Genomic DNA, 19761 nt, shown 5'->3' on the forward strand with positions numbered 1-19761 from the left:
TAGAGACGGGGTTTCACCGTGTTAGCCAGGATGGTCTCGATCTCCTGACCTCGTGATCCGCCCGTCTCGGCCTCCCAAAGTGCTGGGATTACAGGCTTGAGCCACCGCGCCCGGCCAACTTTATTTTCTAGAGCAGTTCTAGGTTCACAGCAAAATTGAGCAGAAGGCACAGAGAGTTCCCATAGACCCCCTGCCCCGACAGGCACAGCCGCCTGCACCGTCAGCTTCCCCCACAGAACGGTGCATTGGTCACAATCGATGGCCCTCTGTGGCGTCATCTTCATCTCCCAGAGTCCAGTCTACACCAGGGTTTGCCCTTGGTGTTATGTCTTTTTTTTTTTTTTTTGAGACAGTGTCTCACTCTGTCACCCAGGCTGGAGTGTAGTGGCGTGATCTCGGCTTACTGCAACCTCTGCCTCCTGGCTTCAAGTGATTCTCCTGCCTCAGCCTCCTGAGTAGCTGGGAATACGGGCGAGCGCCACCACGCCTGGATAATTTTTTAATTTTTAGTACAGACGGGGTTTCACCGTATTGGCCAGGCTGGTCTCAAACTCCTGACCTTGTGATCTGCCCGCCTCGGCCTCCCAGAGTGCTGGGATTACAGGTGTGAGCCACCGTGCCTAGCCAGTGTTACATGTTCTATGGTTTAGACAGACGTGTGATGACATACATTCACGTTACAGTGTCACACGAAGTCATTTCACAGCCCTAAAAATCCCCTGTGCTCCATGGCGTTAGCCTTCCTGACCCCAGCCTGGGGCAGCCGCTGATCATCTTACGGTTGCCATGGTTTTGCCTCGTCCAGAATGTCATCCGGCCAGAGTCGTACAGTAGTACATATAACAGGCAGGCGTTTCAGATGGGTTTCTTTCCTTTTTTTTTCTTTTTTTCTAGATAGGATCTTACTCTGTCACTCAGGCTAGAGTGCAGTGGCATGATCATAGCTTGCTGTGGCCTCCACCTCCTGGATTCAAGTGATCCTCCCGCCTCAGCCTCCGAGTAGCTGGGATTACAGGTGTGCATCACTGCACCAGGCTAGTTTTTTTTTATTTTTAGTAGAGACAGAGTCTCAGTTTGTTGCCCAGGCTGGTCTTCAGCTCTTGAGCTCAGGCGATCCTCCCACCTCTGCCCTTGGCTTCCTAAAGTGCTAGGATTACAGGCTTGAGCCACAGTGCCCTCTTTTTTTTTTTTTAAAAAAGCCAGCTTCATGGTGGTTTTTTTTGTTTTTGTTTTGTTTTGTTTTGTTTTGCTTTTCTATGAAGTCTTGCTCTGTTACCCAGGTTGGAGTGCAGTGGCGCGATCTCTGCTTACTGCAAGCTCCACCTCCCAGCTTCAAGCAATTCTCCTGCCTCAGCCTCTGGAGTAGCTGGGATTACAAGCGCCTGCTACCACGCCCGGTTAATTTTTGTATTTTTAGTAGAGACAGGGTTTCACCATGTTGGCCAGGGTGGTCTCGAACTCCTGACGTCAGGTGATCTGCATTCCTTGGCCTCCCAAAGTGCTGAGATGACAGACGTGAGCCCCCGCGCCTGGACTGAGTTATATTTTAACGCATGGATGGCCACGTTGTGTTGATCCCCCTCAGCTGTTTTTTTTTTTTTTTTTTTTGAGACAGAGTTTTGCTCTTTTTCTCCAGGCTGGAGTGAGTGCAATGGCATGATCTCGGCTCACTGCAACCTTTGCCTCCCGGGTTCAAGCAAGTGATTCTCCCTCCTCAACCTCCTGAGTAGCTGGGATTACAGGCACCCGTCACCATGCCCAGCTAATTTTTGTATTTTTAGTAGAGACAGGGTTTCACCATGTTGGCCAGACTGGTCCCGAACTCCTGACCTCATGATCTGCCCCCCCCTCCCCCCGGCCTCCCAAAGTGTTGGGGATTACAGGCGTGAACCATCGTGCCCAGCCTCAGTCCCCTCACCTGTTGATGGACACCTGGGTTGCTGTCACCCTCTGGCTGTTGTGATGCTGTGTGAACCTGCATATACAGGTTGACATGCCTCTTTCTCTCATCCGTGTTACCCCTCCCCGAAGCCAGCTGCTCTGTGCTAGAGAGCCGGCCCTGGCACCTCCTGGCACCCGGGCACGCCCAGCATGTTGGAGGCATTCACTGCTTGCTGGGAGAACAGAAGGGCTGAAGCAGGTATTGGTGGGCCCTCGATGTCCATGGTGGGTTTTGGAGCAGCCCTTGAAACCTTTGTAGCTGTGGGTGGGTATGTACATGTTCAAACGGGTTTTTCCGATCCTGGAGGATCACTTGCTTGAGCACAGGAGTTCAAAGCCAGCCTGGGCAACACAGCAAGACCCCATCTCTAAAAAAATTAGCTGGGCATGGGTGATGTGTGCCTGTGGTCCCAGCTACTCAGCAGTCTGAGGCAGGAGGATTGCTTGAGCCCAGGGTTCGAGGCTGCAGTGAGCTACGATTGCACCACTGCACTCCATCCTGGGCAACAGAGCGAGCTCCTTTCTAAAGAAAAAAAAAAAAATCAGACCAGGTACCATGGCTCATGCTGTAATCCCAGCTCTTTGGGAGGCTGAGTTGGGTGGACCCGTTCCCTGTTCAGCTCAGGAGTTCGAGACCAGCCTGGCAAATGTGGCGAAACCCTGTCTCTACCAAAAATACAAAAATTAGCCAGGTGTGATGGCTCATGCCTATAGTCCCAGCTACTCAGGAGGCTGAGGCACAAGAATCACTTGAACCTGGGAGGTGGAGATTGCAGTGAGCTGAGATAGCACCACTACACTCCACCCTGGGCGACAGTGGGACTCTATCTCCAAAAAAAAAAAAAAAAAAAAAAAAATTTTTTTTTTTCTGGAAAAGATGAGTCAGCCTTTATCAGGTTCTTAGGTTGATGGTGAACAAAGAAAGAAAGCCTGCAGAGAAGGGCTTTGGCCTTCACTGTGACCCTCATGCTGTTTGTATTTGAACAGCCGTCAGGCCTTGGAACTCCAAGGGACGGAAGGAGGAAGAGCTGACATTCCATGTATGTTTCTCTCCTCCCTTTTCCTAAGAATGCTCCTGAACCAGGACATTTCTGCCTCTAGGGGACACAGGATGATGTCTGGGGGGCATCGGTGGTTGTCATGACTGGTGGAGACCAGGGACGCTCTAGTGCCTCTGCAGTGCCCAGGACGGCCCCACTGTCTAGTGCCCAGAGCGGGAGACCCATCCTGCCCAAGTGGTCAGCTCTAATGTCAGCCATGCTGAGGTTGAGAAACCTGTGTTAATTACACAGAAACCAACCGAGTCCGATCCTGCTTGCACCAGGCACAGGATCAACTCCTGACAGGGCAGACGATGGAAACCAGGGGGACCCCAGCTCCCAGGATTCACTTCCTCTCTCCCTTCCCAGTCAGTGTGTGGATTTTAATGTGTGCAGCCTCCTGGGACCTCAGTAGGGCAGAGCATCATGGGATAAGGAGTCTCTTGGGGGCCTGTGGAATCCCTAACCAAGGGGTCTCACCCGGGGTGATGTCATACCACCCCCACCCTGTACTGGATGATGTCTGGGGACATTTGTGGTTGTCACAACTATGGGGTGTTCCTGGCATGGCAGTGTCAGGGGAGAGGAACTTGTTGCCTTGGGGGCATCTAGATGGCAGACCACCGGGAGGGGGGGCCTAGGTGGTAGACCACCGGGAGGGGGGTCCTAGGTGGCAGACCACTGGGAGGGGGGTCCTAGATGGGATACCACTGGGAGAGGGTCCTAGATGGCAAGCCACTGGGAGGGGGTCCTAGATGGCAAGCCACTGGGAAGGGGTCCTAGATGGGAAACCACCGGGAGAGGGGTCCTTGTTGGGGGTTGGTGGAGTGTGGATGGGCGGCTTCTGACAAAATGCCTTGGCTTCTCCAGCCGCCAGATACAGCTCAGGTGATGAGCTCCTCTTTGCACACCTGCTGAGTCAGGTGACCTGGGGGGCAGGCTGTGGAGCCAGGCTGGGGATGGGCCCCAGGGGATGAGGGCATCAGGATAAAGGTGCACAAAGGGGTGGAGCTGAGGCTTGGAGGAGGTGCCCTGGCGGGCGAGATTGGCGCTGGAGCCTTACCCAGGAAGCTCATGGATGCTGGCATGTGCCTCTTGCCGTTCAGGTGGGACAGGGTCTCTCCGTCTCGGCACTGGACAGTGGGGCTGTCCTGGGCACTGCAGGGTGCCAAGCAGGGTTCCTGACCTCCACCCACTCCATGCCAGGAGCTTCTCCCAGTGGCGACAATCACAAATGTCCCAGACATGGCCCAGCATCCCCTGGCGTCTGAGTCATGTTTGGTTGAGAACCAGTGACAGAGGTGACACACATTCACTGTCATAAAAGCTGCCGTAAATGCGAAGTATCAGGAAAAACTCCTGAGACCCCCATGTATGCTATGCATGGTGCCCTGCGATGATGCTTTGTGCTCCTGGGTGTGTCCTGCATGCGGTGCCAAAAGCCCTCGCTAGAGGGGCCTGAGACTCTGAGGGAAGGGACTGGGGTGCCACCTGTGAGCGGGACAGCCCCCTGGCATGGTCCAGGTATCATGGCCCTTTACTCTGATGCAGATTGCTCCCCCCACGAGGGCTGGGACATAGTGCTTGCTTCACGACTGGTGCCCACAGATGCCCACTTGGCATTTGGTGGCTGAACAGCATCTGCCTCTGGTGTCCCTGCAGATGGAGGACGGTCATACCCTCTTCGACTATGAGGTCCGCCTGAATGACACCATCCAGCTCCTGGTCCGCCAGAGCCTCGTGCTCCCCCACAGCGCCAAGGAGCGGGACTCCGAGCTCTCCGACACCGACTCGGGCTGCTGCCTGGGCCAGAGTGAGTCGGACAAGTCCTCCACCCACGGCGAGGCAGCCGCCGAGACTGACAGCAGGCCAGCCGACGAGGACATGTGGGATGAGACGGAGTTGGGGCTGTACAAGGTGCGCCTCCCCTCTGTAGCTGCTCTGGGGTTGGACATTCTCCCTGCCATTCTGATCTTTGCATACCCAGGGCCCACGGGAGGGGCTTCCCACGCCCCTCTCCAGCTCCAGCTGGGGAGAAATGGCCAAGGGGTGGTTTCCTGCACATTCCCTGAGGGGAACACAGTGCCCTGGGCTTCCTTTGTGGACCTCTAGAGCAGAGTCCTGTGTGGGGGCTTGCACGTGTTTTCTCTGTGAAGCTTGCAGTGGCTGTGATGTTTCTGAACTTGCTGCCACCATGTAAGATCAGGAATTGTCACAGAAAGATCTGGGTTTCCAGCTCTTTTCTTTCTTTCTTTTTTTTGGCAGGGTCTCACTTTGTTGCCCAGCCTGGGGTGCAGTGGTGTGATTACAGCTCACTGCAGCCTCGAACTTGTGGGCTCAAGTGATCCTCCCACCTCAGCCTCCTGAGTAGCCGATGTTATAGGTGTGTGCCGCCACACCCAGCTAATTTTATTTTATTTTTTTGTAATACATGATCTCATTCTGTTGCCCAGGCTGGACTGCAGTAGTGCCATCTCAGCTCACTGCAACCTCTGCCTCCTGGGTTCAAGCAATTCTCGTGCTTCAGTCTCCTGAGTAGCTGGGATTGCAGGCATGTGCCACCACACCTGGCTAATTTTTGTATTTTTTATAGAGACAGGGTTTTGCCATGTTGTCCAGGCTAGTCTAGAACTCCTGGCCTCAAGTGATCCTCCTGCCTCAGCCTCCCAAAGTGCTGGAATTATAGGTGTGAGCCACCGCACCCAATCTGTTTTATTTTTTAGTAGACACAGGATCTTACTATGTTGCCCAGGCTAGTCTTGAGTTCCGGGGCTCAAGCATCCACCTGCCTTGGCCTCCCAAAGTGTCGGGATTCCAAGCGTGAGCCATGACGCCCTGCCTGGATTTCCAGCTTCTCTTGACAAATGGGCAGCTCTGGTCTCTCAGAGCCTTCTAACAGCTGTGGCTGAAGCAGAACTGCAGGGGCCTTTGTGAAGACAGTCCATGGCCCCAGTCCCCGCATCCCCATCACCCCTGCTGGGGCTGGTTTCTCACGGGCCTGGGTTCCCAGCCGGGGAGGAGAAACCTCGCTGTGGGCATTTGAGTTTGTGCCCTGGTTCCAGAGCATCCCAGCGTCAGAGAACCAAGGTGGTCTCCCGTCAGTTTTCCTTACCCCGTTGGGATACCAGAGTTCCCTCATTCCTCACAGGTCAACGAGTACGTCGATGCCCGGGACACGAACATGGGAGCGTGGTTTGAGGCGCAGGTGGTCAGGGTGACGCGGAAGGCCCCCTCCCGGGATGAACCCTGCAGCTCCACGTCCAGCCCCGCACTGGAGGAGGACGCAGAGGTCATTTACCACGTGAAATACGACGAGTGAGTCATGGCAGGTGGGCGGGCCTGGGTACTCAGGCTCTGAGACGTGCGTCCTTGGCTGCGGGTGTTCAGGCCAGAGCTTGGCACTGTCTCGAGATGGTAATCAGGACCTGGGTCCCCACCCTTGAGTTCCTAACAGCATACAAAGCTCACTGCACCCTCTACCTCCCGGTTTCTGCTGCCTCAGCCTCCCAATTAGCTGGGACTACAGGCGTGCACCACCAAGCCTGGCTAATTTTTGTTTTTGTTTATGTTTTGCTTTTTTTTTTTTTTGAGACATAGTTTTACTCTTGTTGCCCAGGCTGGAGTCAATGGCACGATCTTGACTCGCTGCAACCTCCGACTCCCGGGTTCAAGCGATTCTCCTGCCTCAGCCTCCCGAGTAGCTGGGATTACAGGCGCATGCCACCACACCTGGCTAATTTTGTATTTTTAGTAGAGATGGGGTTTCTCCATGTTGGCTGGTCTCGAACTCCCGACCTCAGTTGATGTGCCCGCCTTAGCCTCCCAAAGTGCTGGGATTACAGGCGTGAGCCACTGCGCCCGGCCACGCCCGGCTAATTTTTGTATTTTTAGTAGAGACAGGGTTTCACCGTGTTGGTCAAGCTGGTCTTGAACTCCTGACCTCGGGTGATCCGCCCGCCTTGGCCTCCCAAAGTGCTGGGATTACAGGCTTGAGCCACTGCGCCCGGCCTCTCCTCTTGTTCTAAAGACACCAGTCCTGTTGGATTGGGGCCCACCCTACTGCAGTGTGATCTCATCTTTTTTTTTTTTTTTTTTTGAGACGGAGTCTCGCTCTGTCGCCCAGGCTGGAGTGCAGTGGCCGGATCTCAGCTCACTGCAAGCTCCACCTCCCGGGTTCACGCCATTCTCCTGCCTCAGCCTCCCGAGTAGCTGGGACTACAGGCGTCCGCCACATCGCCCGGCTAGTTTTTTGTATTTTTTAGTAGAGACGGGGTTTCACCGTGTTAGCCAGGATAGTCTCGATCTCCTGACCTCGTGATCCACCCGTCTCGGCCTCCCAAAGTGCTGGGATTACAGGCTTGAGCCACCGCGCCCGGCCGTGATCTCATCTTAATAAGATTTCATCTGCAAAGGTTCTACCTACAAAGACCCTATTTCCAAAAACAGAACTATTTGTGGGTGCTGGGGATCAGCGTTTGAACATCTCTTTTTGCAGGGGACACAGGCAACCCATAATAATTCTGTACCTGGAATGTACCTTAATATACCTGCGTGTTCTCAACACCAGTAAATAAGCCTGTCGGGAGGGGCTGCTGCACAATGTCGGGTGGGGGGGCCTCTGCACACTGTCCGGAGGGGCCGGCCCCACTTCGGCTTGTTTCCCATGGAGGGAACGAGGTTTGGTCTTACCACGGGGTCTAAGGCCGGGGCTTTCCTCCCAGCTACCCGGAGAACGGCGTGGTCCAGATGAACTCCAGGGACGTCCGAGCTCGCGCCCGCACCATCATCAAGTGGCAGGACCTGGAGGTGGGCCAGGTGGTCATGCTCAACTACAACCCCGACAACCCCAAGGAGCGGGGCTTCTGGTACGACGCGGAGATCTCCAGGAAGCGTGAGACCAGGACGGCGCGGGAACTCTACGCCAACGTGGTGCTCGGGTGAGCCTCGCATCCTGGGGCGAGTCCTCCCTCTCTCCTTTCCTCCCTTTCCGGCCACCCAGCCCCTCCCGGGGCCCCTGGACTAGCTCTGAAGCCGTCCAGCCAGGCTGTGTGTGCTCCGGCCTGGCCTTCCTGCTTCCCCTCCGGGGTTTGCTCTTGCTCACTGCTAAGCATCTTTCTTTTTTTTTTTTTTTGAGGCGGAGTCTCGCTCTGTCGCCCAGGCTGGAGTGCAGTGGCCGGATCTCAGCTCACTGCAAGCTCCACCTCCTGGGTTTACGCCATTCTCCTGCCTCAGCCTCCCGAGTAGCTGGGACTACAGGCGCCCGCCACCTCGCCCGGCTAGTTTTTTGTATTTTTTTAGTAGAGACGGGGTTTCACCGTGTTAGCCAGGATGGTCCTGATCTCCTGACCTCCTGATCCGCCCGTCTCGGCCTCCCAAAGTGCTGGGATTACAGGCTTGAGCCACCGCGCCCGGCCTGCTAAGCATCTTTCTAAGACCGACCACCTTGCGCCCCTGAGTGCCTCTGCCCACGGGACCGTCTCTGACCGCCGGGCCCTGACAGGCAGAGTTGTCAAGCTTCCTTTTTCTCGTTTTTTTTGGTGGTGGTGGTGGTTGTTGTTTTTTGAGGCAGAGTCTCACTCTCTTGCCCAGGCTGGAGCACAGTGGCACAATCTCAGCTCACTGCAAGCTCCTCCTCCTGGGTTCATGCCATTCTCCTGCCTCAGCCTCCCGAGTAGCTGGGACTGCAGGCGCCCGCCACCTTGCCCGGCTCATTTTTTTGTATTTTTAGTAGAGACGGGGTTTCACCGTGTTAACCAGGATGGTCTTGATTTCTTGACTTTGTGATCCCCCCACCTCGTCCTCCCAAAGTGCTGGGATTACAGGCGTGAGCCACTACGCCCGGCCTCAAGCTTTTTCTCTTTTGTTTGTTTCAAATTTGGTGAATAGGTACCATTCACAGGGTCAAAATTCAGAAAGTACCCAAGACCACACATGAAGATTCCCCCTGCTCTGCCTGGTCACCCAGTTCCCCTTTTTGGCGACATCACTGTTATCAACTTTCTGGGGGCATTCTGTTCATAACCATATTTACAAAACCACACTGCTTAGGAGTCAGCAAACTGCAGTCCACAGGCCCGCTGTGGTCCTCTGCCTGCTTTGACAAATAAAATTTTATTGGGACACAGTCACGCCCATTTTTATCTTACTACCTGTGGTTGCTTTTGTGTTATAAGGTCAGAGTTGCATAGTTGCAACAGAGACTATGTGGCCTACAAAGCTGAAAATCCTTCCTGTCTGACCCTTTGCAGAAAAACTTTGCAGAGCCTCTTCTTTCTCCCTTGCTTCTTTATATGTGTGTGTGTGTGTGTGTGTGTGTGTGTGTGTGTGTGTGTGAGATAAAATAGATGTAACAGAAACTTAACCTTTTTTTTTTTTTGAGACGGAGTCTTGCTCTGTTGCCCAGGCTGAGTGCAGTGACCGGATCTCAGCTCACTGCAAGCTCCGCCTCCCGGGTTTACGCCATTCTCCTGCCTCAGCCTCCTGAGTAGCTGGGACTACAGGCGCCTACCACCTTGCCTGGCTAGTTTTTTGTATTTTTTAGTAGAGACGGGGTTTCACCGTGTTAGCCAGGATGGTCTCGATCTCCTGACCTCGTGATCGGCCCGTCTCGGCCTCTCAAAGTGCTGGAATTACAGGCTTGAGCCACTGCACCCGGCCCTTTTTTTTTTTTTTTTTTTTAAAGACACAGTCTCCCTCTGTCGCCCAGGCTGGGGTATAGTGGCATGATCTTGGCTCACTGCAGCCTCTGCCTCCCAGATTCAGGTGATTCTCCTGCCTCAGCGTCCCAAGTATGTGGGATTATAGGTGCCTGCTACCACGCCTGGCTAATTTATATATATATATGTTTTTTAGTAGAGTCTGGGTTTCACCATATTGGCCAGGCTGGTCTTGAACTCCTGACCTCAAGTGATTTGCCTGCCTCTGCCTCCCACAGTGCTGGGATTATAGGCATGAGCCACTGTGCCCGGTCAAAAACTTACCATTTGAACCATGTTTTTTTTTTTTTTTTTTTTTGAGACAGAGTCTCGCTTTGTCGCCCAGGCTGGAGTGCAGTGGCACCATCTCAGCTCACTGCAAGCTCTGCCTCCTGGGTTCACGCCATTCTCCTGCCTCAGCCTCTGAGCAGCTGGGACTACAGGCGCCCACCACCACGCCCGGCTAATTTTTTGTATTTTTAGCAGAGACGGGGTTTCACTGTGTTAGCCAGGATGGTCTCGATCTCCTGACCTCGTGATCTGCCCGCCTCGGCCTCCCAAAGTGCTGGGATTACAGGCGTGAGCCACCACGCCCGGCCTGAACCATGTTTAAGTGCACAGTTCAGTGGCATTGAACGCATTTATGTTGTTATTCTGCCATCTCCACCACTTCGTCCTTTTCCCAAACTGAAACTCTGACCCCATGAAACACTCACTCCCCAGCCCCTGACATCCCTGCATCCTACTTTCCATCTCTGTGAATCTGACGACTCGGGGGACCTCCTAGGAATGGGATCACACAGGATTTGTCCTTTTGCATCTGTTCACTGACGTCACTGAGCATGATGTCCTTGAGGTGCATCAGGCTATAGCCTGGTTGGAGTTTCCTTCCTTTTTGTGGCCGAGTGATAGCCCATGACATGTTGTCTATAAACACGAGCATCTTGGCAACGGTGTTCCAAGTACAGGTACAGCAAGCGCAGAGGTCCTGGAACATTTATGGTGCATCTGTGGCCCGGCAGGGAGGTCAATGAGCTGCAGAGGAGGGAAGAGAGTGGCTGGGGCTGTGGGAGCCTTCGGACTGAGTCTGGGCCATCACGGCATTACTCGGGTGTGGTGTGGAATTGGTATTTATTCTCTGCTAGGGGCAATTCTGAGCCTGAGATTTTCTGAGAAACATTATCTGGATTATTATATGGAATCTGATTTTTAAATGCTGGTGACTAACATTTTTTTCTTTTTTTCTTTTTCGAGACGGAGTCTCGTTCTTGTTGCCCAGGCTGGAATGCAGTGGCACGATCTCTGCTCACTGTAACCTCCACCTCCTGGGTTCAAGGGATCCTCAAGGGATCCTGCCTCAGCCTCCCAAGTAGCTGGGATTACTGGTGCCCACCACCATGTGCAGCTAATTGTTGTATTTTTAGTGGAGACAGAGTTTCACCATGTTGGCCAGGCTGGTCTTGAATTCCTGACCTCAGGTGATCCACCCACCTCAGCCCCCAAAAGTGCTGGATTACAGTCGTGAGCCACTGCGCTCAGCCAATCTGGTTTTACAAAGGGCAGTTCCCCTACACATACTCTCTTGCCTCCTGCCATGTAAGATGTGCCTGTGCTCCTCATTCACCTTCCACCATGATTGTGAGGCCTCCCCAGCTACGTGGAACTGTGAGTCCATTAAACCTTTTTCCTTTCTAGATTACTCAGTCTTTATTATTTAGTATGTCTTTATTAACAACACGAGAACAGACTCATACAACCCCTTCCAAGCTCTCGTGGTGGCTGATATAATCCACGTCTTTGCGGTTGAAGGATGGGGGCTTCATTTATTTTTAACTTGGCTCCTGGAGGCCGCCTGCAGTTCCCAGGGCCCGCCTGCAGTTCCCTGCCCCGTGGGCCCCTCTGATGTGGCTACTGACGTCAAGCCAGCAAGGGAGGTCTTCAGCTAGTCGGCTAGTGAGATACACAGCATTGAGCGACAGTCCGTCAGCTCTGCTGTGTTCTTATGGGTTAGGTTTAAGTCACAGTCCTGCCCATACTTTTATGGGGAGAAATGCCCACAAATGCATGGTTACCAGGAGGTGGGGGCGGTGGGGCCACCTTAGGCTCCATCCGTACCAGTTATACACCAGCTGCTGTCCGTTTACCCAGAGACGGATAACCTGCCCGGATAACCTGCACAGCCAGCACCCACGAGCTTTCTCCACCTCAGTCCCTTCCCCAGCAGAAGAAAACTGCTTTTCTGCATACTGACTGTCACGAGGAAGGGGTGTCACCAGGCAGGGAAACGAAGATACCTGGCTGACCACATGTTGGGGCGTTCGGGATTCTTTGATTCATTCACGCTGGTGTCCCGAGCCCTCTGGGGATGCAGGAGGCACAGCGGGAAAGGGAGGGGGTGCTCGGTCCAGGCAGCTCTGGGGCAGACATTGTCCCCTGCCAGCCCCACAGGAACTTCCAGGGATGCAGTGAGAGGGTCACGCTGAGCCGAGTCGTGCCTCGCAGTGAGTTTGTGATATGTGCCTGTCGTTAGCACCTTCGACTTTCATCAGCTGCTGAGTCAGGCATCATACAAGATGAGACAGAGAAACGCACCTGCAGTCGCTGTCTTAGGAGGCACCCAGCCTGGTGCGGGAGACAGATCTGCAGATGACAGACTAGGGAGATGGGTTCTCTGTGACAACACGTGAGGAACGGCGGCAGAGACGGCTGAGCGGCCTCTGAGATTGGCAGGCTCAGATAGGTGGCTGGGCCCCATCCCGCTCTGGGCAGTGCTAGGAGCTACCAGCTTTTGCCAGGGCTGACTTCTAAATGCAAACCCTCTGCACTGGTGTCTCCACAGTGTGGGGGTCAATTCAATAATCGTTCATTTTCATTAAATTTTACCTTGCAGTGTAGATTCACAGGCAGTTATAATGTAGAGATGGCTAGGCGCAGTGGCTCACGCCTGTCTTCCCAGCACTTTGGGAGACTGAGGTGGGAGGATCGCTTGAGCCTGGGAGGTCGAGGCTGCAGTGAGCTATGATCACACTCCTGCCCTCCAGCCTGGACAACAGCAAGAGACTCAGAAAAAAAAAAAAAAAAAAAGCCGCATATCCTTTATTCAATTTCCCCCAATGGTAACATCTTATATTAATAAACTATACTGTGTTACTGCAATTGGGATATTGACATTGATAGTCAAGAGTGAGTTTCCTCCCCGTAAAATCCTTCTCATTGCCCCTTTTATAGCCACCTCCCCATCCCCAGCTGGTCCCTGACCCCTGGCAAGCACTAATTTTTTCTTTTTGTTTGAGATGGAGTCTCGCTCTCTTTTGTTCTCTGTTGATACAATTTTGTAATTTCAAGGATTTTACAATTTCAACTTTGTAATAAGGACTCCTGTTACATAAATGGAATCACACAGTATGTAACCTTTTGGGATTGATTCTTTTTTTCCCCACTCTCCATAATTACGGATTAACTAAAGTTATCGCGTATCAGTAGCTCATTCCTTTTCATCCCTGAGTAGTATTCTGTGGTATAGATGGGCCACTGTTTTTTTTTTTTTTCAACAACCCATTGGATATCTGAGCTGTTTCCAGGATTTTTTGTGGTTTAAGATTTATTTGTGGCCGGGCGCGGTGGCTCACGCCTGTAATCCCAGCACTTTGGGAGGCCGAGGCGGGCGGATCACGAGGTCAGGAGATCGAGACCGTCCTGGCTAACACGGTGAAACCCCGTCTCTACTGCAAATGCAAAAAATTAGCCGGGCGAGGCGGCGGGCACCTGTAGTCCCAGCTACTCAGGAGGCTGAGGCAGGAGAATGGCATGAACCCGGGAGGCGGAGCTTGCAGTGAGCCGAGATCGTGCCACTGCACTCCAGCCTGGGCGACTAAGCGAGACTCTGTCTCAAAAAAAAAAAAAAAAAAAAAAAGATTTGTTTGTTTTTTGAGACAGAGTCTTGCTCTGTTGCCCAGGCTCTGGAGTGCAGTGATGTGATCTCAGCTCACTGCAACCTCCGCCTCCCGGATTCAAACGATTCTCCTGCCTCAGCCTGCGCACGGAGTAGCTGGGATTACAGGTGCGTGCCAGCACACCCAGTTTATTTTTGTAATTTTAGTAGAGGTGGGGTTTCTCCATGTTGGCCAGGCTGATCTCGAACTCCTGACCTCAGATGATCCGCCTGCCTTGGCCTCTCAAAGTTTTAGGATTACAGGCGTCAGCCACTTCTCCCGGCCAGTTTCGGATTTATTTGACTAAGTTAATAAGAAACAGTGGTCTGCAGTTTTCTTGTTTTGCATGGTCTTTGTTGGTTTGGTCAATACCGGCCTTATAACGTGAGCTGGGAAATGTTTACTCCTTTTTCTGTTTTCTGGAAACGATTGTGTAAAATTTACGTTAATTCGCCTTTAAAGGTTTGATAGAATCCTTTAATGAGACCATGGGTTGGGCACAGTGGCCAATGCCTGTAATTCCAGCACTGTGAGAGGCCGAGGTGGGTGGATCACTTGAGGTCAGGAGTTCGAGAACAGCCTGGCCAACATGGTGTGAAACCCCCGTCTCTACTAAAAATACAGACATTATCTGGGCATGGTGGTGTGCACCTGCAGTCCCAGCTACTTGGGAGGCTGAGGCAGGAGAATTGTTTGAACCTGGGAGGTGAAGGTTGCAGTGAGCTATGATCGTGCTATTGCACTCCAGCCTGGATGACAGAGCAAAACTCCGTCTCGGGGGGCGGGTGTGGGGGGGAAGCTTTAATGAGGCCATGGAGATCTGGAGATGTCTTTTGGGGGAACTTTTATGAATTGAATTTCTTCTATGGTTATGTGACTGTCTGGACTATCTGTTACAGCCTGTTTGAGCTTAAGTACTTTCTGGGTTTTGGGGAATTAGCACATTTCTCTGAGCATAAAGTCATTTGTATTATTTCTTTATTCTCTGATGCCTGAAGGATCTAGTGAGATCCCTGTTTTATTCTTGGTTTTGAGAATTTGTGTTTTCTCTTTATTTTTGTCAGTCTTTGCCAATTTTATTATTTTTTAGGATCTTAGACCTTTCCCTCCCTGCTCATTTATTTGTACAGCAAGAATAAGACGGGTTTGCTTGTTTGTTTTGAGACAAGATCTCATTCTGTGAGGGCAGTGGCGAGATCTCAGCTAACTGCAACTTCTGGCTCCCGGGTTCAAGCGATCCTGATCTCAGGTGATCCACCCGCCTCGGCCTCTCAAAGTGCTGGGCCTATAGGCGTGAGCCACCGCACCTGGCATGAGACAGTTTTGTTTTGGTCAGTTTTTTTTTTTTTTTTTTTTTGAGATGAGGTCTTGCTCTGTTGCCCAGGCTGGAGTACAGTGGCAAACTTTCAGTTCACTGTAGCCCCAACCTCCTGGGCTCAAGCAATCCTCCCACCTCAGCCTCCCAAGTAGCTGGGACCATAGGTGTGCACCACCATGCCTGGCTATTTTTTTTTTTTTGGGTGAGACAAAGTCTCGCTGTATCACCTGTGGTGGAGTGCAGTGGTGCGATCTCGGCTCACTGTAACTTCCGCCTCCCAGGATCAAGCGATTCTCCTGTCTTAGCCTCCCGAGTAGCTGGGATTACAGACATGCACCACTGCACCTGGCTCATTTTTTTTTCTTTTTTTTTTTGTATTTTGAGTAGAGAAGGGGTTTCACCATGTTGGCCAGGCTGGTCTTGAACTCCTGACCTTAGGTCATCTACCTGCCTCGACCTCCCAAAGTGCTGGGATTGCAGGTGTGAGCTACTGCACCCGGCCTTTTTTTTTTTTTTTCAGTAGCAATGGGGGCGGTCTGGCTATGTTGCCCAGATTCGTCTCGAACTTTTGAGTTCAAGTGATATGCCTGTCTCAGTCTCCCAAAGTGTGCTGGGATCATAGGTATGAGCCACTAAACCCAGTCTTAGAATATGCTTTTTTTTTTTTTTTGAGACGGAGTCTTGCTCTCTCACCCAGGCTAGAGTGCAGTGGTGCAATGATAGCTCACTGCGGCCTTGAATTCCTGGGCTGAAGCAATCCTCCTGCCTCAGCCTCTTTTCCTTAACACTTTATTTGTTGAGGAATCCTGGTCATTTTTCCCAGGAGGTCCAAATGGCTCTATCCAGACTAGAGATGACCAGGAGATGTCGCTGGCTGCGTGCATCTGTGCTCCCTGTGAGCTGGTGGGTCGATGTGTTCCCACACTGTCCCATAGCCAAGAACCACGTGTGCTGTGCTCGAAACGTGGCCAGGAGGAACTGGAATGTACATGAGTGTAAAATACACACAGGCTGCCGGGCGCGGTGCCTCACGCCTGTAATCCCAGCACTTTGGGAGGCCGAGGTGGGCGGATCACGAGGTCAGGAGATCGAGACTATCCTGGTTAACACGGTGAAACCCCGTCTCTACTAAAAATACAAAAAATTAGCCGGGCGTGGTGGTGGGCTACTGTAGTCCCAGCTACTCGGGAGGCTGAGGCGGGAGAATGGCATGAACCCGGGAGGTGGAGCTTGCAATGAGCTGAGATCGCGCCACTGCACTCCAGCCTGGGCGACATAGCGACACTCCTTCTCAAAAGAAAAAAAAAAAAAAAATACACGTGGGCTTTCAGAGACCTGATACAAAAGAAGAATGTAAAGTAGCTCATTAATAACATTTTCATACTCATTCCATGTTGAAATAATCTCCTGTCTACGCTGGGTTCTATGGAACATACTTTAATTGCTTCCACCTGTGTCTACCTCTCAAACGTGCTTATTAGAAAGTTTAGAATTACACACGCAGCGTGTGTTCAGATGCTGTTTCCCTCGGTCGTTGCTGATGGAGATGTCGGATTATTGATCTTGGGGGATCAGTTTCACTCACAGAAGTTCTTGTATTTCGATGTAGGCCGTTGGATCAAATGTTGCCTTTGTGTTTTTTTTTTTTTTGAGACGGAGTCTCGCTCTGTCGCCCAGGCTGGAGTGCAGTGGCATGATCATCTCGGCTCACCACAACCTCCACCTCCTAGGTTCAAGCGATTCTCTTGCCTCAGCCTCCCAAGTAGCTGGGATTACAGGCACGTGCCACCATGCCCGGCTGATTTTTGTATTCTTAGTAGAGATGGGGTTTCACTATGTTGGCCATGCTAGTCTTGAACTCCTGACCTCGTCATCCACCCACCTCGGCCTCCCGAAGTGCTGGGATTACAGGCGTGAGCCACGGTGCCCAGACTTGATTTTTTTTTTTTTTTTTTTGATGAGCCGGTGTCTCACTCTGTCGCCCAGGCTGGAGTGCAGTGGTGCGATCTTCTTGGCTCACTTCAGCCTCCGCCTCCCAGGTTCAAGCAATTCTCCTGCCTCAGCCTCACGGGTAAGCTGGGATTACAGGTGGGCGCCACCATGCCCAGCAAATTTTTGCATTTTTAGTAGAGATGGGGTTTTGCCATGTTGGCCAGGCTGGTCTCGAACTCCTGACCTCAGGTGTTCAGCCTGCCTCGGCCTCCCAAAGTGTTGGAATTACAGGTCTGAGCTACCATGCCCGGCCAACTGTTATGAGTCTTGCTTGTCCGTTCTTGTTGGTTTGGCGCTCCTTAGCCAAAGGTTCAAACTCATCCTCCCCATCCTGCAACGAAACTCTGGTTTCTGTATTCTCATCTTCTGTGAGTGCGGCTTTGATTGGTAGGGGGCGTAGCTGAGCTGTTGCCCCAGGCACCCTGAGAACACGTGGTGTTCAAGTGCTCTGAGAGTAAATTTAGGGGCCTCGGCAGGGTCAGGTGGCCAGAATGTTCCAGCGTCCTCATTCTTTGCAGGGATGATTCTCTGAATGACTGTCGGATCATCTTCGTGGATGAAGTCTTCAAGATTGAGCGTCCGGGCGAAGGGAGCCCTATGGTTGACAACCCTATGAGACGTGAGTTCTGAGCCAGCCTTTCCCCATCTTCCGCGGTGGGCACGGGGCGGGGGCTCTTGTCCCGTCTCTGGCTTGGCCGGGCCCCGCCGGAGCTGACCCTGCTGCCCCGTGCCCAGGGAAGAGCGGGCCGTCCTGCAAGCACTGCAAGGACGACGTGAACAGACTGTGCCGGGTCTGCGCGTGCCACCTGTGCGGGGGCCGGCAGGACCCCGACAAGCAGCTCATGTGCGATGAGTGTGACATGGCCTTCCACATCTACTGCCTGAACCCGCCCCTCAGCAGTGTTCCCAGCGAGGATGAGTGGTGAGTGCAGCCCTGCCTGCCGCAGGGAGACCAGAGTGTGCCCTACAAATCCCCAGAGGGGCACTGAGGAGAAGCAGGAGAGGGGCGGGCACGGCGGCTCACGCCTGCAATCCCAGTGCTTCGGGAGGCCAAGGCGGGAGGATCACTTGAGCTCAGGAGTTCAAGACCAGCCTGGGCAACGTAGAGACCCCGTTTTTTTTTTTTTTTTTTTTTCTTTTTTTTCCAAGATGGAGTCTTGCTCTGTCGCCCAGGCTGGAGTGCAATGGCGCGATCTCGGCTCACTGCAAGCTCCGCCTCCCGGGTTTATGCCATTCTCCTCTCTCAGCCTCCCGAGTAGCTGGGACTACAAGCGCCCGCCACCATGCTGGGCTAATTTTTTTGTATTTTTTTTTTTTAGTAGAGGCGAGGTTTCACCGTGTTAGCCAGGATGGTCTCGATCTCATGACCTCGTGATCTCCCTACCTCGGCCTCCCAAAGTGCTGGGATTACAGACATGAGCCACTGCGCCCAGCCTTGAGACGGAGTCTTGCTCTGTCACCCAGACTGGAGTACAATGGCACTATCTAGGCTCACTGCAACCTCTGCCTCCCAGGTTCAAGCAATTCTCGTGCCTCGGCGTTCCGAGTAGCTGGGATTACAGGTGCCTGCCACCACACCCGGCTAATTTTTGTAGTTTTAGTAGAGACGGAGTTCCACCATCTTGTCCAGGCTGGTCTCGAACGCTTTCCCTCAAATGATCTGCCTGGCTCAGCCTCCCAAAGTGCTGGGATTACAGGTGTGAGCCACCATGCCCAGCCTGGACACCCCATTTCTACAAAAAATTTAAGAAAACTAGTTGGGTGTGGTGGTGCTTGTCTGTGGTCCCAGCCACTTGGGAGGCTGAGGTAGGAGGATCAGATCACTGGAGCCCAGCAGGTTGAGGGTGCAGTGAACTGTGATCGTGCCACTGTACTCCAGCCTGGGTGATGGGAGTGGGACCCTATTTCTTTAGAAAAATAAAAATGGGGTCAGGTGCAGTGGCTCACGCCTGTAATCCCAGCACTTTGGGAGGCTAGGGCGGGCGGATCACGAGGTCAGGAGATTGAGACCAGCCTGGCCAAGATGGTGAAACCCCATCTCTATTAAAATACAAAAAAATTAGCCAAGCGTGGTGCCACGCGCCTGTAATCCCAGCTACTCAGGAGGCTGAGGCAGGAGAATCGCTTGAACCCGGGAGGCGGAGGTTGCCATGAACTGAGATTGTACCACTGTAGTCAAGCCTGGCGACAGAGACTCTGTCTCAAAAAAAATAAAAAATAAAAAAAAGGCGGGAGGAGTGTTAAGGAAATCTTCCCATGTTCCTTGAGTGGGCGAGACCTGTGGCAGCCAGAGAACAGAGCCCAGGGGACTTCACAGCTTCTGTGATAGGAGGTTTCATAGCCACTGTGTTCCTGGTGCACATGATGACAACTGTGGATGTGGATGGGGAGGTTGTGACGCGCTGGGCTCGGGTCTGAGGACCTGCGTGTCACTCCTCCAGTGCAGAAGTGGGTGCTGTTGTTGCCCTGCCCCCCATCGTGGAGATGGGGAAGCTGAGTCCACGGCAGGGAGAAGACACCCATGGAATCTGCCCGTGTATTTCCCACATCCCACAATGCGTTCACTCTCACTGTTGGAAGATCCATGGAATTCTCCCTGGAAGGCCAACAGAGAACCTGATTGCTTGCTTCCTTCCCTTCCTTCCTTCCCTTCTCTCCCTTCCTTCCCTTCTCTCCCTTCCTTCCCTTCTCTCCCTTCCCTCCCCTCCCCTCCCTTCCCTTCCCTCCCCTCCCTTCCCTCTCCTTGTCTTCCCTCCCCTCCCTTCCCTTCCCTTCCCTTCCCTCCCCTCCCCTTCCCTCCCCTTCCCTCCCCTCCCCTCCCCTCCCCTCCCCCCCCCTTCCCC

The 19761-nt window shown here is 52.9% G+C and overlaps 1 protein-coding gene across 1 annotated transcript in view; it reads left to right on the forward strand.

The window, feature by feature from the left end:
- Window positions 1–19761, forward strand: part of UHRF1 (ubiquitin like with PHD and ring finger domains 1) — a 56717-nt gene that overhangs the window by 14744 nt on the left and 22212 nt on the right. The window contains exons 3-7 of the mRNA XM_025368823.1: window positions 4644–4898; window positions 6130–6296; window positions 7703–7918; window positions 17437–17537; window positions 17654–17840. Of these exons, the coding sequence (XP_025224608.1) occupies window positions 4644–4898; window positions 6130–6296; window positions 7703–7918; window positions 17437–17537; window positions 17654–17840 (926 nt within the window). The remainder of the gene's footprint in view (window positions 1–4643; window positions 4899–6129; window positions 6297–7702; window positions 7919–17436; window positions 17538–17653; window positions 17841–19761) is intronic.

Source organism: Theropithecus gelada, chromosome 19 (assembly GCF_003255815.1).
Source record: "Theropithecus gelada isolate Dixy chromosome 19, Tgel_1.0, whole genome shotgun sequence".
NCBI classification, from domain to species: domain Eukaryota; kingdom Metazoa; phylum Chordata; class Mammalia; order Primates; family Cercopithecidae; genus Theropithecus; species Theropithecus gelada.